The sequence below is a fragment of the Anabrus simplex genome, chromosome 4 (assembly GCF_040414725.1).
Source record: "Anabrus simplex isolate iqAnaSimp1 chromosome 4, ASM4041472v1, whole genome shotgun sequence".
In the NCBI taxonomy this organism is placed as follows: domain Eukaryota; kingdom Metazoa; phylum Arthropoda; class Insecta; order Orthoptera; family Tettigoniidae; genus Anabrus; species Anabrus simplex.
In genome coordinates this window covers 19,602,290-19,616,457 of record NC_090268.1, presented here as the reverse complement: position 1 = coordinate 19,616,457, position 14,168 = coordinate 19,602,290, and the positions used below count along the sequence as shown (strand labels likewise).

Below are 14,168 nucleotides of genomic sequence, written 5' to 3'. Positions count from 1 at the left end.
GACCTGAAAATTCACGCTAAATTCAAATATCAATGGAAATGTATATACGGAAATTGATAAATAATTTACATCTAGAAAGAAAGTGTTACTAAGATATTAACTTCAAAGTTGCTAAAGCAATTCTGGATAAATGAATGAAGAATTATTTAACAGGTTATCATTTAAAGACTGAAATTAGACATATAATCAAGATGTGAAATGGACTGCTGTGAAAGGGCTGGATCTCTCATTTATGCATTACATTTTAGCTTTAGAATTCCTGCCTGAATGTTCATGGCCAGATTTTTCAAATTTCTCATTTAAAAGCATTGTATCATCATATTAAAACACTTGTCAACAAAAATATCGGCACATTCCTTACACACAGGATTCAATGAATTTACATTTAAGAGCTGGACAATTTTCCTTTTAACTTGAAGCCTACTAACAGAAAGAAAATCTATAAATTTAGCCTCAAAAACATTCAAACTTTCCCTATAAGCAATACTTGCCATAATGCCATTACATTAGGGTAAAGCAAGTTTGCATCATATTGTTTCAACAAAATATGTACATTTCTTAAATCACCCATATTTTCTTCAGTGCTTGACAACGCATTATGGCATTCCAAATGAGGTAACTTGGAACACAACCAGCCACACTCATATGCATATGTATTTTCGTGAATTAAACCAAACCCACAGATCACACCTGCAACAACACATCGGTATTGAAGGTTAACTGCTGCACTATACAATAAAATATGCGTATTATATTTTAAGCTAGTTAAAATATGGATCAAGCAGGTCAGAAGATTATGAAGTACTATAAAAATCTCTTTGTCACTGGAAGAATATATATGCAAACACAATATTACTTACATTTTCTTGTCACGAGGGAAGTGAAAGAAAGACTGCGCATTCTTCTCTATTTCATAGTTACTGCAGCCAAACACAGCACATACCTTTCCCCTCATGTTGAGAGGAGATATCAAGGAATGACACACACTACTATTTAATTATGTCAACTCAGTGAAAACGCATAAATAACACCAAAAACTTTACACACAAATACACATGCTCTTATGACAGAATCAGTAGTTCTCGGGTCAATCCGCTAGAGAGAGCTCTAATAGCTGTCCCTCGATATCTCGCTGAGTGTCGCGTATTGTCTCTACTGTATTTGCTTTAAAGTACATATTTAAACTGATATGTGATGTCACAACCCATCTCCCTTGTTTTAAAGATCAAGGCACTGGACGGGTCTTCCGCTCCCGAGTACTTCTTCGGAAATCTTCTGCCCTAGTGTTAACGGAGCTGCTGGGTCGTGGAACTGCAACAGTCATAGGTCTGGAGTCGTCACTGGTCTGTGTGTTCAGTGTTCCCCCCAGAAATGTTCGTCAGCCAAGTGGCAGGAATTAGTAGCCGGGCAGGGAATACTACTGTATGTAAAAAATGAATATGATAAAATTTCAATACATTTCCCTCAGGGCATGAACATTAATATCAGACAGGTAAACATTAACTGCAAAACTGAACTATTTTAGTGTTATCATGAAAAGACATACCAGAACATTTTGAACTTCTGGTGTTCTACTGCTCGTTCATCATCATGTAACACCGGGGCTTACCACTCGGTTGCTGTGGAGTGCCATACAAGTTTGTGACAACCAGCGAAATCAAGTGCTTGCGCTCGTGCACGATTCCGCGCTAATACAGACAGCACTCGCGCACAGCACTAATTTAATTTTTACCAGTTGCTTTACGACACAGATAGGTCTTATAGCGATGGGACAGGAAAGGCCTAGGAGGGGGAAGGAATTGGCCATGCCTGGTGTGAGAATGGGAAATCACGGAAGACCATCTTCAGGTCTGTCAACAGAGAGGTTCAAACCACGACACTACATCATAGCCAAGCTAAACATTTTAACTCCCGTGTAACTGATGCAATTATGCTGACAATATTGAAGATTTATCATTTAAATAAATAGTATTTACATTTTAATTTAGAGCACCCAATAACTCAAATATGAATTAATATTATGTAACTAGCACATATGTAGGTCATGTTTGCCAGGCAGTCTATAAAAACGGCAGGGCCCATTATAAAGGTCCTAGGGAGAACACTGGTGTTCTCCATTTGCTCTTCATCTGGCTGTTGAGTTGTTTCCCCTGGTGGATCCCAAGTATTATCTGAAGTAGATTAGAGTATGACTTCTGTAAGGGGGTGAAGAAAGATACTCTTACACATGTGTTCACCTCCTGTATCTATCCTTACAATGTACACTGACTGACAGTGACAATGCAACACCAAAGAGGAGTGGTTCGAAAGGGATCAAAGTTGGGGGAAAAACAGAGACGGCACGGATGAATAATTGATGTTTATTTCAAACCGATATGCAGGTTACACAATGCGCACGGCATCGACTCAGTAGGATGTAGGACCACCGCGAGCGGCGATGCACGCAGGAACACGTCGAGGTACAGAGTCAATAAGAGTGCAGATGGTGTCCTGAGGGATGGTTCTCCATTCTCTGTCAACCATTTGCCACAGTTGGTCGTCCATACGAGGCTGGGGCAGAATTTGCAAACAGCGTCCAATGAGATCCCACACGTGTTCGATTGGTGAGAGATCCGGAGAGTACGCTGGCCACGGAAGCATCTGTACACCTCGTAGAGCCTGTTGGGAGATGCGAGCAGTGTGTGGGCGGGCATTATCCTGCTGAAACAGAGCCTTGGGCAGCCCCTGAAGGTACGGGAGTGCCACCGGCCGCAGCACATGCTGCACGTAGCGGTGGGCATTTAACGTGCCTTGAATACGCACTAGAGGTGACATGGAATCATACGCAATAGCGCCCCAAACCATGATGCCGCGTTGTCTAGCGGTAGGGTGCTCCACAGTTACTGCCGGATTTGACCTTTCTCCACGCCGACGCCACACTCGTCTGCGGTGACTATCACTGACAGAACAGAAGCGTGACTCATCGGAGAACATGACGTTCCGCCATTCCCTCATCCAAGTCACTCTAGCCCGGCACCATGCCAGGCGTGCACGTCTATGCTGTGGAATCAATGGTAGTCTTCTGAGCGGACGCCGGGAGTGCAGGCCTCCTTCAACCAATCGACGGGAAATTGTTCTGGTCGATATTGGAACAGCCAGGGTGTCTTGCACATGCTGAAGAATGGCGGTTGACGTGGCGTGCGGAGCTGCCACCGCTTGGCGGCGGATGCGCCGATCCTCGCGTGCTGACGTCACTCAGGCTGCGCCTGGACCCCTCGCATGTGCCACATGTCCCTGCGCCAACCATCTTCGCCACAGGCGCTGCACCGTGGACACATCCCTATGGGTATCGGCTGCGATTTGACGAAGCGACCAACCTGCCCTTCTCAGCCCGATCACCATACCCCTCGTAAAGTCGTCTGTCTGCTGGAAATGCCTCCATTGACGGCGGCCTGGCATTCTTAGCTATACACGTGTCCTGTGGCACACGACAACACGTTCTACAATGACTGTCGGCTGAGAAATCACGGTACGAAGTGGGCCATTCACCAACGCCGTGTCCCATTTATCGTTCACTACGTGCGCAGCACAGCGGCGCATTTCACATCATGAGCATACCTCAGTGACGTCAGTCTACCCTGCAATTGGCATAAAGTTCTGACCACTCCTTCTTGGTGTTGCATTTGCTCTGTCAGTCAGTGTACAATGTTGGAGCTTCATGACAATTGACAATTTTTTACCCTGTTCTTTCCTATCTGAGATAAAAACATTAGTTCTCACATGGAGTTGTCGCAGCAGTAGCGGTCCATTTCGACAATCAAAGTTTCTCTTCTGTCTCTCGATATGAAGTTCCTCTCTTTGCCTAATGTAATTTCGATCAGCCAACGCGGGATCCAAGTTTTGAGGTGCTGTGGGTAAATGAGTCCTTAGCTTATGTTCCATTAATAGTTTGGTTGGTATGAGTCCATTTTTGAGTGGTATAGCCCTAGGAAGCAGAAGCATTTTGTAAGGATCTTTGCTCTTCTTCATGTGGTATTTACATTTTTTTACTTCCCCCTCGATAAATCCATTGCTTTGATGGAAGTGAGGGCTAGACGTGACGAGCCTAAAGTTGTAATCCACAGAAAAGTTGCGATAATCGGAACATTCAAACTGCTATCCACAGTTGTCAACAATTTCAGGAACACCCATCACATATTACTTTGGGAGCTATTCTTATGATCTCTTTGGAATGGAAATAATTGCTAATACTGTAAAATGTTAAGATGATAATGTTTATAAAAATACAGTACATATTGTTTATGAATGTTTAATTGGTTATTCAACGCAGACACATTACATGGTGGAGGTGGTGGGATAACCAATCAAGCATTGGTAACGTGCATCTTTCTAAACATTATCATCTTAACACCTTAGAGTATTAGCAATTATTTCCAGTCCGAAGTGATCATAACAATAGCTTGGGAAACTGATATGTGACATCACAACACAGTATAAAAAGGTAGAATAGTGATCAGGGATCAAAATACAAGTGGCCTGTGGCAAAAATTCAAGGGAATGTCATCAATGTTTACATGAAGCTCATTACGACAATGAATTACCATATCGGACTCTTGCATGATGGATAAGTGCTTTCCAAGGGGATTGCAATATGCCCCTGGATTTACACAGCACAGGTCAGCCTCCCATTTCCAATGACCAGTAGTATTCATGCAAGGCCTCATTTCTTTGGAGCACTAGTGGACGTCTAAGAATTATCTTTAGAATTTGGGACTAGTAATCAATCAGTGGGACAAATGTTGAACAACATTCTCAATCTGAGGAAAATTTCATCCCATTTGGGTTCCCACTTTTTCACAGGCACATGCTGTAGCTGTTGCCTATCCTGACAGATACTGAAGTGTAGGGTATAGTGGACATTGACAGAATATGGAGACAGGCATCTGAGCTCAAACTAAAGAGGCAATTGAATGAATGATACCACCCCAGAATTGCTGTGTCCGAAGAAAATTCAACAGGAACCCAGTAGGGTGCAGGTCATGTTGATGGTGGCATACGTCACCGAAAGTGTTCCCATTAGTCATGCTGTGAGAAGTCTTGGTATATCAACCATATTACCCTGACTTAAATCCTAATGTCTTTGATTTGTTACCTCTATAGACACAACTTCTCCAAGGCATCAGGTTTCCTGATATTTCATGAGTGCTCTGAGCACTCCATCACCGTAATGAACTGCAACCGCCTCGCTGATGGCATCCTACGGCTGCCACACATTTGGCAGAAGGCCCAGAACATTGCCTGTGTTTGCCTCTGCGGAATGTTTTTGATGAACAAAATGAACTCTTGATAATATTGTGTTGCCACTATTTTATTTATGAAACTCGCATATACTTAGGACTGTATGTCAGAAATTCTCATATCCATAGGCATCTATGGTGAGGAAGGAGGATCAAAAAATATTCCTATGTAGTCAAAACATGGTAAGTCCTTAGATCTGATTTAATTGAGGATAAGTAATCAGAGAGATTCCTCTCTTTTCCTGTCTTTATCTAGCTCTCTTCTTAGCCTATTCTTCTCTTGTCAAGAGAGAAGATCAATAAAGGTAAACTATCATGCTGTGTGTTCAGTTTTCTCTGTCACAAGTTATTAAAAACTTTCTGCCATTCTGGTCTCTTTTCAGTCCCATAAATTCTCATTATAATACACTTTTACTGCATTTTTGTTTTGATATAAAACAACATTGTTTCTTGTACAATGAAGAATTATCCAGCTTTAAACAGTAGCACATATTTCAACAACAGGCAATCTGCAGAGTTTGAATTAATGTTTTGAAACTTATACCCATTGAGAATTATTACAATGAGCTTTCATTGAATTTCTGATTTATCTACACCATCTATTCCCTATTATTCTGAAGGAATCTTTATCCATTTTATGTACATATTTTTATTTTTGTTAATTATATTTTTGTGTACTTTGTAATATTTTTATGATTTAGTGATTTAGGTTTGATGTTTTACCACTGGTGTAGAACTTTTTTCTTTTAAGAGATATAACTTAAGTGTTTTGTATTCTTGATCCACATGGTCACAATTAAGTGCAGTTGGACGTCTCTTGTTGATATATATATATAGGGTTATTCAGCTAAGTTGTCCACCTCAAATGTCTTCTAATCCATTAAAGATATACACTTTCTGTTTTCAAATTCTTAAATTGTATAAAAGGACTCATAAAATAATGTCCTATTCCTCTTGATCACATATGTAATTACCAAGAAACTGGTAACAACTTTGTTTTTTTAATAAGACTATACAAATTTCACCCAATAGAATAACTGAGAATTGAGCAATAAGTTCAGTGATATGCTTATTTTGCAAATTCGACGAATACTTTTAGTGATATTTAAGGGTTTCAAATATGCGGACATTAGACAGAAAGAGATGCGCCACTCGCCTTGATGTCGAGTGCGTAGTTCTCCTGCTTAACTCGTGCCTTGTTGATAAACACACATATCTCAAGGGAGGGCAGAGAAAAAAAAGAATATGATGTAGGCCTACAGCATTTTGGAGTTACAAAGCTTTTGTTTCACTACCGTTGAATGAGAAATTTAAGTGCGTGTGGCTGAACATCAAACATTTTGACAATCCATATACCACCACAATATGCTATGTATGGAATAGGTTCTATTATGTGTGTTTATCAATAAAGCCTCTCCTGGTATAAATCATATCTTAAAAATCGCCTGCAGATTGTTAAAATAAGGAGTCATTTTTCTGTGCCTATTATTGTTACCAGTGGAGTTCTTCAAGGATCACACCTTGTACCCCTACTTTTTACTCTCTACATAAATGACATTAAAAATATACTTAAGAATTCTGAATTGCCTTTGTTTGCTGATGATGCAAAAAAAAAAAAATTATGCAAATTAATTGTCCACTTGGTTGTTTTAAACTTCAACAAGATTTACATCATCTGGAAAAGTACTGTATTCAAAATGGGTTGAAACTTAATCATGAAAAATGTAAAATAATATTGTTTTTTTTAAACAAGACCTATCATTTAATGAACATATTGAAAATATTTGTAAGAAATCATTACAAAAACTGGGTTGCATTACTAGATATTCCAGAGAATTCTCAAACTTAGCTACTTATCGATTGCTGTATTATCTATAGAACACCCTATACTAGAATACTGTATACCTGTATGGAACCCTTCTCATCCGACCTCTATAGAATAGATTAGATTCAGTATAACATTAATTTCTTAGTTTATATTCATTTAGAGCAGGATTCTCATATGAAAATGTTGATTATACAGCCCTACAACAGTCTTTAAATCTGCTTAGTCTATCATAACGCCATGAATTCCTGGATACAGTTTTCATTTTCAAATTGCTTCACTCCCTGGTGAATTGCCCACAACTTCTTGAAAAAATTAACCTACATGTACCAGACAGACGTACAAGGTTTAAGAATACATTGTCTACAAATTGTCATAGAACTAATTATGCATTCAATGGGCCAATTGAAGGAATGTCAAGTTTTCTAAACAAAGTGGATATTGATATATTTAACTGCTCATTGTCAAAATTCAGAAATCACTTACATAATCTCCAGAAGCGACTATTACTTTCCTGTGATAACTTGTAATGTAACTTGTGTATATATCTTTACTTCTTATACTCCACTGACCTTATTGTCATTATTATTAATATTATTGTTAATGCGTGAGTCATGCAGGAGGACAATTCATTGGACTTCGCAGCGAGTGGCACATTGTTTTCTGTCTAATACCTACACATACGAAACCCTTTAATATCCCCAAAAGTACTCATCAGATTTGCAAAATAAGCACATCATAGAATTTGTCGTTCTATTCTTAATTGTTCTATTGGGTAAAAAAAACCGAAGTTGCTACCTGTTTCTCAGTAATTACGTATGTGATCAAGAGGAACGTGAGAGCCCCTTGATACAATTTAAGAATTTGAAAGCAGACGGTCTGTATCTTTAATGGATTAGAAGATATTTGAGGTGGACAATTTAGGTAAATCACCCTGTATATACAGAAAAGGGCTCCTGTAACTGTGGGAACTAGAGCTCAAAAAACAAAAAGCCCTTCAAAATTCATGCTTATCTCTCCGTGGACACAAACCTATTTTGCAAATTAAAAATGCATCTTTAAAAAACATATTAAGACTGCATTATTTACATGTACTCTAGCATCACAGCAACAGATCAAAGCATTTTCTGGACATTTGCTCTCAAGCAAAGCTTCATGTCATTTCTGGTCCATCTCAAACTTCTAGAAAAGGAGGCCTTAATGGGCAACTCAAGCAGATGAGAATTTCAAGCAGAGGACTTGAAAAACATAACCTGGTTAGCATGATTACAGGTGCCTGTAAAAGTCCATTTTAATATTGCTATACAGAAACAAGGGAGATGATGTCTAACACCATATGTCACTGATTTTCAGCATAGAGTTCTGTAGATGTGGATGTAAACACTTGGGCTAAATAACCAATTATTAACTGAAATATAACACAGTGGATTAGGACTTGATATATTGATACCTCTATTAACCCAGCAGTGGTCACGTGGTGCCTGAGAGACCTCATTTCATTTCTGAGGCAATTATGCTATACCAAGTTTTGAATAATGATTTATATATTTATTTATTTTTCATTTATGGCCATTAGAGATCACGTTAGGTAACCATTATATGTTTCTGGAAGCCTTCTTCACAGCCCAAAACTTTAGCATCCTTTCTCTGGCCTGTCTTCTTTCTTCCGTCCACCCTGAAATCTGTCGATCACTGACCTAAACTTTGTTCGGTTTGAGATGTCTTCTGAATTTAGTCCCACCTGTTTGAGGTCCTTTCTCACCTCCCTGAACCATTTGTCCGACACTTTAGGTCTGCTGTCTAGTATTGTGAAAATCCTTTTTGTTAGTCTCTTCTTATCCATTCTAAATAAATGCCCATAGAATTTAAGTCTCCGTTTTCTCATGGACTCAGCCTTTCATTGTCACAGTAAAGTTCTTCCCTTCCTCGCAACCTATACCGCCCATCCACAATCTTTGGACCCATTATTTTGTGAAGGATCTTTCTTTCAAATTTCTCAGCTTCTCTCAGTCCTGCTTTTGAATAATGTTTTAATTAATTTGAGGACATTTTAAAAGGATGAATATAAATTACTGAATCTAATTTATTAATATAAAATCAACTAACAATAGACATTAGGCAATGTATAAAACCAAACCAAACCCCACGGCACTTAACGTCCTTGAAAGAGCCGTGGCCTGTCCAGCGACCACTGCTCAGCCCGAAGGCCTGCAGATTACGAGAGATCGTGTGGTCAGCACGATACATCTTCTCGGCCGTTATTCTGGGCTTTCGAGACCGGGGACGCCATCTTGCCATCAGATAGCTCCTCAATTCTAATCACATAGGCTGAGTGGACCTCGAACCAGCCCTCAGGTCGAGAGAAAAATCCCTGACCTGGCCAGGAATCAAACCCGGGGCCTCCGGGCGAGAGGCAGGCACACTACCCTTACACCACGGGGCCGTCTTAGGCAATATATAGGAACCTAAAACGTTTCTCTGACATAATCAAGCAGCATACATCTATCCCTGTCTAATTGCTAGCTCAAATCTCCTTGGTATTTGTGTGGTTATATTTTTCCTTGCAACTTGCAAGTACAAGTAAGGCCAATTGAGGCCTTTATTTGACATATGTCGGTAGATCGAGTGTCCCTTTCCTGCTGTAGTTACTTTGAAACTGTTTAATTTTCCCGTTTGTGCACTCAACTACTCTATAGTAGATAGCATTGTGTCATCAAAGAATAGTTCTCCGGATTCTTTAGATGTTTCAGTAAGCTTCACAATACCTTTCACACAAGGTAAATGCGTGATGATATTCTGTCACTGGCTTTGAACATTTCTTGAAGGATTTGTTTTATGCCACTCAGAAACTCCATTTCGCTGTAGGAAATATGTACTGTCATTTTCTTGAGCTTCATCACAACTGTCTGCATCTTGTTCAGTGTCTATACTTTCCCTTCTGTTTTTTATAACATCTTCCTCCTCATTGCTATACATTCATCTTCTTCATCATCATCATCATCTTCAAGCAAACTCTGCACAATCCTCCCTCTGTCTTCAAGGCGATTAAGGTTATATCTTTTCTTCTTTCGACTCATTTTCAGCCTTAAAAATATGCAAAATTGATGTTTTAGCAAGAAACATTGCAATCTGAGACATTCTGAAGAATAACTGCTGTGTTACTATTGAAGATAATACTTCAAAATGGGAACTTACTTTGTAGCAATGAAGTTCGTGTGGCGTCTGGTGATACTTGTGTAACAATAACTCACCTCCACACGAGTTATGCTAACACTAGCATATTGATGTTTTATTATGTTGGTTGTTAATAATTACTTGAAAGTTTTCTTGCAATAACAGAAATAATCTAGTGTGGTTTCTCAGATGCCGCGTGACCACTCTGAGGTATTACAGTATGCCACAAACTATTGAGTCATTTTTTATTATTGTCTACTGTTAAAAATTATGGCCATAATGCATGAAAATGAACATAAGAAGGGTAGCTCTGTGTTGAGCACCCAAAGTTAAATTGGCAGATCTGAGTTTAATAACAAGTTTAACCATTCCCATATCTATCTGCTTTATCCTGACATTGGCAATCATTTAGAATACTCTAGGAATGGATAATTCTTCATTTATTTATAGAGATCTCGGCGTATGTCCAACTTTTATGCTGTTGTAAATCAGATGAGATTCTAAAATACAATTGTTTTCTTAAATTTGTTTTTATAACTTGAAAGTTATGAAGGAATATAGTTTGAGAACATATTGTTTAAAATTATTTTTATACCATTTTATTTTTTACTTATTTACTTAATGTATGATATTTTATATATAAATTGTGTGTTTCATTTTTACTCAGAATGGTTTTAACATTTGAACAGTATCAGTCTAATCTATAATAAATTTTAATCTGTTGAATCAGCTAGTCTGGCTGTTTTTGGCATCTTGTGCTTAAAAGATTTCTGTTATTAATACTTTGATTTTCAGCAGCATTAACTAATACTATAATATTTTTTTCTCATATTTAATATTGAATGAGTCTTGTTGGCTTTCTTTGGCTAAGAATAAAATAATGTATACAGTATTTTTAAAACAAAATCAAGCTCTGTAGATTTTAAACTGGACTGCATATGCGAGAGTTTCAGTTTGCATGTTCCAGGATCCAAAGCTAGGAAAATGGCTTTGGGATGTTATGGAGTCTGGCACAGAACAGATGAAAAGACTATCTGATCATTTCCACAATAAAGAACAGCATTTCAGCCAGCGAGAGGAGGATAATCGTTATGCTCAAGCCATATTCAAGGTATTGTTTTACAAGCCCCCAGTGTACCACATGTGAAGCCCTAGATCCCGCATTTATTTGTGTGAAAGTCATGGAAATATAGATGTTTCTAGTAGCAATATTGTCCAACCGAATGAACTGTGAATGATCCTCTTATGCTTGTCTTAAATTGTTATTAACAGGTTCAAGAGCTCCTTATGAAATGACCCTTTAAGCCTGTTTTCTGGAAACAATGAGAGAATATGATACAAAAACCATTATCTATGGTTAATATTCTGGGATTATTTCCTTTCCTTTATTTGAGGACTGGCTGGATAGTGTAATGGTTGAAATTTGTTTTTATTCTCAAGAATCTGGAATCAAAATATGGTGCAGTCAACTAGCACACAAAAATGGTTAAATGCATTAGGCCCATGTCAGTAGATTTACTGGCAAGTTGAAAAATCCTTTTCATAAGCAAAATTTCCAATCTCTATATCATCGTCATCATTATCATTTCAGCCACTTACGACCATGGTTAATACTATAACCGTGTTTTGGCTGATTACTCAAATAATAATAATAAAGAAATTTTAACCTTAGTAAAAAAAAAAAAAAAAAAAAATTCAGTAAAAGCATTGAAGCACAAAATGTAAACAAACTGGTTAGGAAACATGACAACTATGGAATGTGTGTGGAAAGAAGCATAGAACCCTGAGAGGCGATGAAATATAACCTTTAGCTATGAAAGAAAATGGAGAGGGTGATTGCCCTCAGATTACAACATGTATTTTTTTTAAAAAAAGAGAAACAAAATCATAAACTGAAAATTGAAACACTTTTGCAAAGGGAAATTAAAGAGTAAAATATCTTGCCTGCAAACATGCACATTTTGCTAAAAGAAATTTATCACTAAATTCAAACATGTAGACACCCTAATCCAACAATACATGTCGACTAAAATGAGGGCTAACCCCATTCTACACAAATATAGAAATAAAACCAAATGCAGAGGTACAGTAAACTTGCACCATGATCTAAAACTCTTCGGTTAATGTGCATAGATTTTTGGTGCATATTCAAGGTCACACAGAAATAACAGGAGGCAAACCCGAGGGATATTTACGACATAATACAAAGGTTAAAAAGAAAGGGTGTTGCCTCCAAATAAATAGTAGATGATCTTAGCTGTGAAGCTTAGCAGTGAATGTGAAGCTCAAGAGCAAACTTCTGCATAGGAAAAATATAAATTATCACATTTTAATGAAGTTGAAAACCAAAATAAAAGTAGAAACTGTGCTTACTCTGAGACAGGGTTTCCCCACGAGGGGATCGAAGAACAAGCACGTCCACTCACTAAGATGGTCAGATGATCAAAGACACAGATCCTACCTTGCTCCCACTGAAGAAGCAAGGTAATATCGAGAAACAGGAAATGGTGCAACCACCAAAGGTAACCAGTCAGAATACAGAATTCACCATCGACTTTCACATTTACTCTTATTTTCTCCAATCAAAAGTCTCTTCTTTCTTGCTGACACAGTGATGATAAGTGTTAGAGAAAAGTCTTCGTTTTTGCAACAGGAAACACGCTTCCAGAACTGGGCACGTCAATACAGAGTGACACACAATAATCTGATTAAAAACGAAAATATTAAAATCCACTGATTAATGATAATTTTGATACAACCCAAAAATAAGAGGTTCTAAAACAGAATTTAAAATGATCTGAATAGGTCCAGGTTTATGAGATCAAAACAATTCTTTCAAGTCCAAAATCATCATCATCATCATCATTTCCCTTTATCCAGCTGTAGCCGGGTAGGGGCAAATATGGTTCCTCTCCACTTTCTTCGGTCTTTCCACCACTCCTCCTCCAACACTGTGTCCCAGTCCAGGTTTCTTTCTATAATGCTGCGTTGGATGGTATCCTTCCATCTCAATCGTGGTCATCCACGGCCTCTCCTTCCTTGGATTTGCATTTCCATCACCTTTTTTGGCATTCTTTCGTCGCTCATTCGCTTTATGTGCCCAAACCATCTTAGTCGGCTCTTCTCTATTCTATCATTCATTTTTTCCACTCTAAGTCCAAAAGTACAAACAAAATAAAATCTTACACAAAAAAATTAATACAATAAAATAAGAAATTTTGAATCATTTCCCACTGCTGTCTTTATACTGCCACAAATACTATTCAGACTTCATCATCTTGGTGGAGAATGTGGTTCTTCAGACTTCACACCATTTCTTGCCAGTTCTTTTTTCTCTCTTTCTGGAAAATCCTTTATCCCATGTTTCCAAGCCCTGAATTTGCTTCTTTCTTGAACCAATGCCTCTGAGGCAACTGGTCAATCTTTCTTCTGTGCAGTTGTCCATTGAGTGTTACATTTCCAATTTGTTTTTCTCCCCATGTTCACACACCTTTACAGAAGATGTTCAGAATGTCCACCTCCTGCTTGAATACATGCCTAACATCGATGTCTCATGGCCCTTTGTACACGTTCCCAAATTCCAAGCCTATTGCCTATTTCCTCACAACCTGCCACACTTCGATTCTGAAGGGATTTGTTTGATTCAGGCACCAGAGATGAATACACCAATGATTTTAAATTTCTCCAAAAGTAGAAATTGAGAGGTTTCAAATCAGGTGAGCTTCGAGGCCAAGCATTTGGGCCACCTCTACCTATCCATCGATCAGGAAATGATCGATCTAAGTACCAGTGAGCCATATGATTGAAGTGTGCAAGAGTGAAATCATGCTGATGAATGATCAGTGGAATGTCTTCATAAACATGAAGTATCATGTTTTCCAGGAAGTCGGTGT

At 38.3% G+C, this 14,168-nt stretch overlaps 1 protein-coding gene across 3 annotated transcripts in view; it reads left to right on the top strand.

The window, feature by feature from the left end:
* Ca-Ma2d (Ca[2+] channel Muscle-specific alpha2/delta subunit) overlaps positions 1 to 14,168 on the top strand; it is a 318,622-nt gene that overhangs the window by 117,271 nt on the left and 187,183 nt on the right. For 2 of the 3 annotated variants that reach the window (XM_067145019.2, XM_067145018.2), the window contains exon 10: positions 11,243 to 11,386. The exons of the other annotated variant lie outside the window; for it this stretch is intronic. In XM_067145019.2, coding sequence (XP_067001120.2) covers positions 11,243 to 11,386 — 144 coding nt within the window. The remainder of the gene's footprint in view (positions 1 to 11,242; positions 11,387 to 14,168) is intronic. 3 annotated transcript variants of the gene reach the window in all.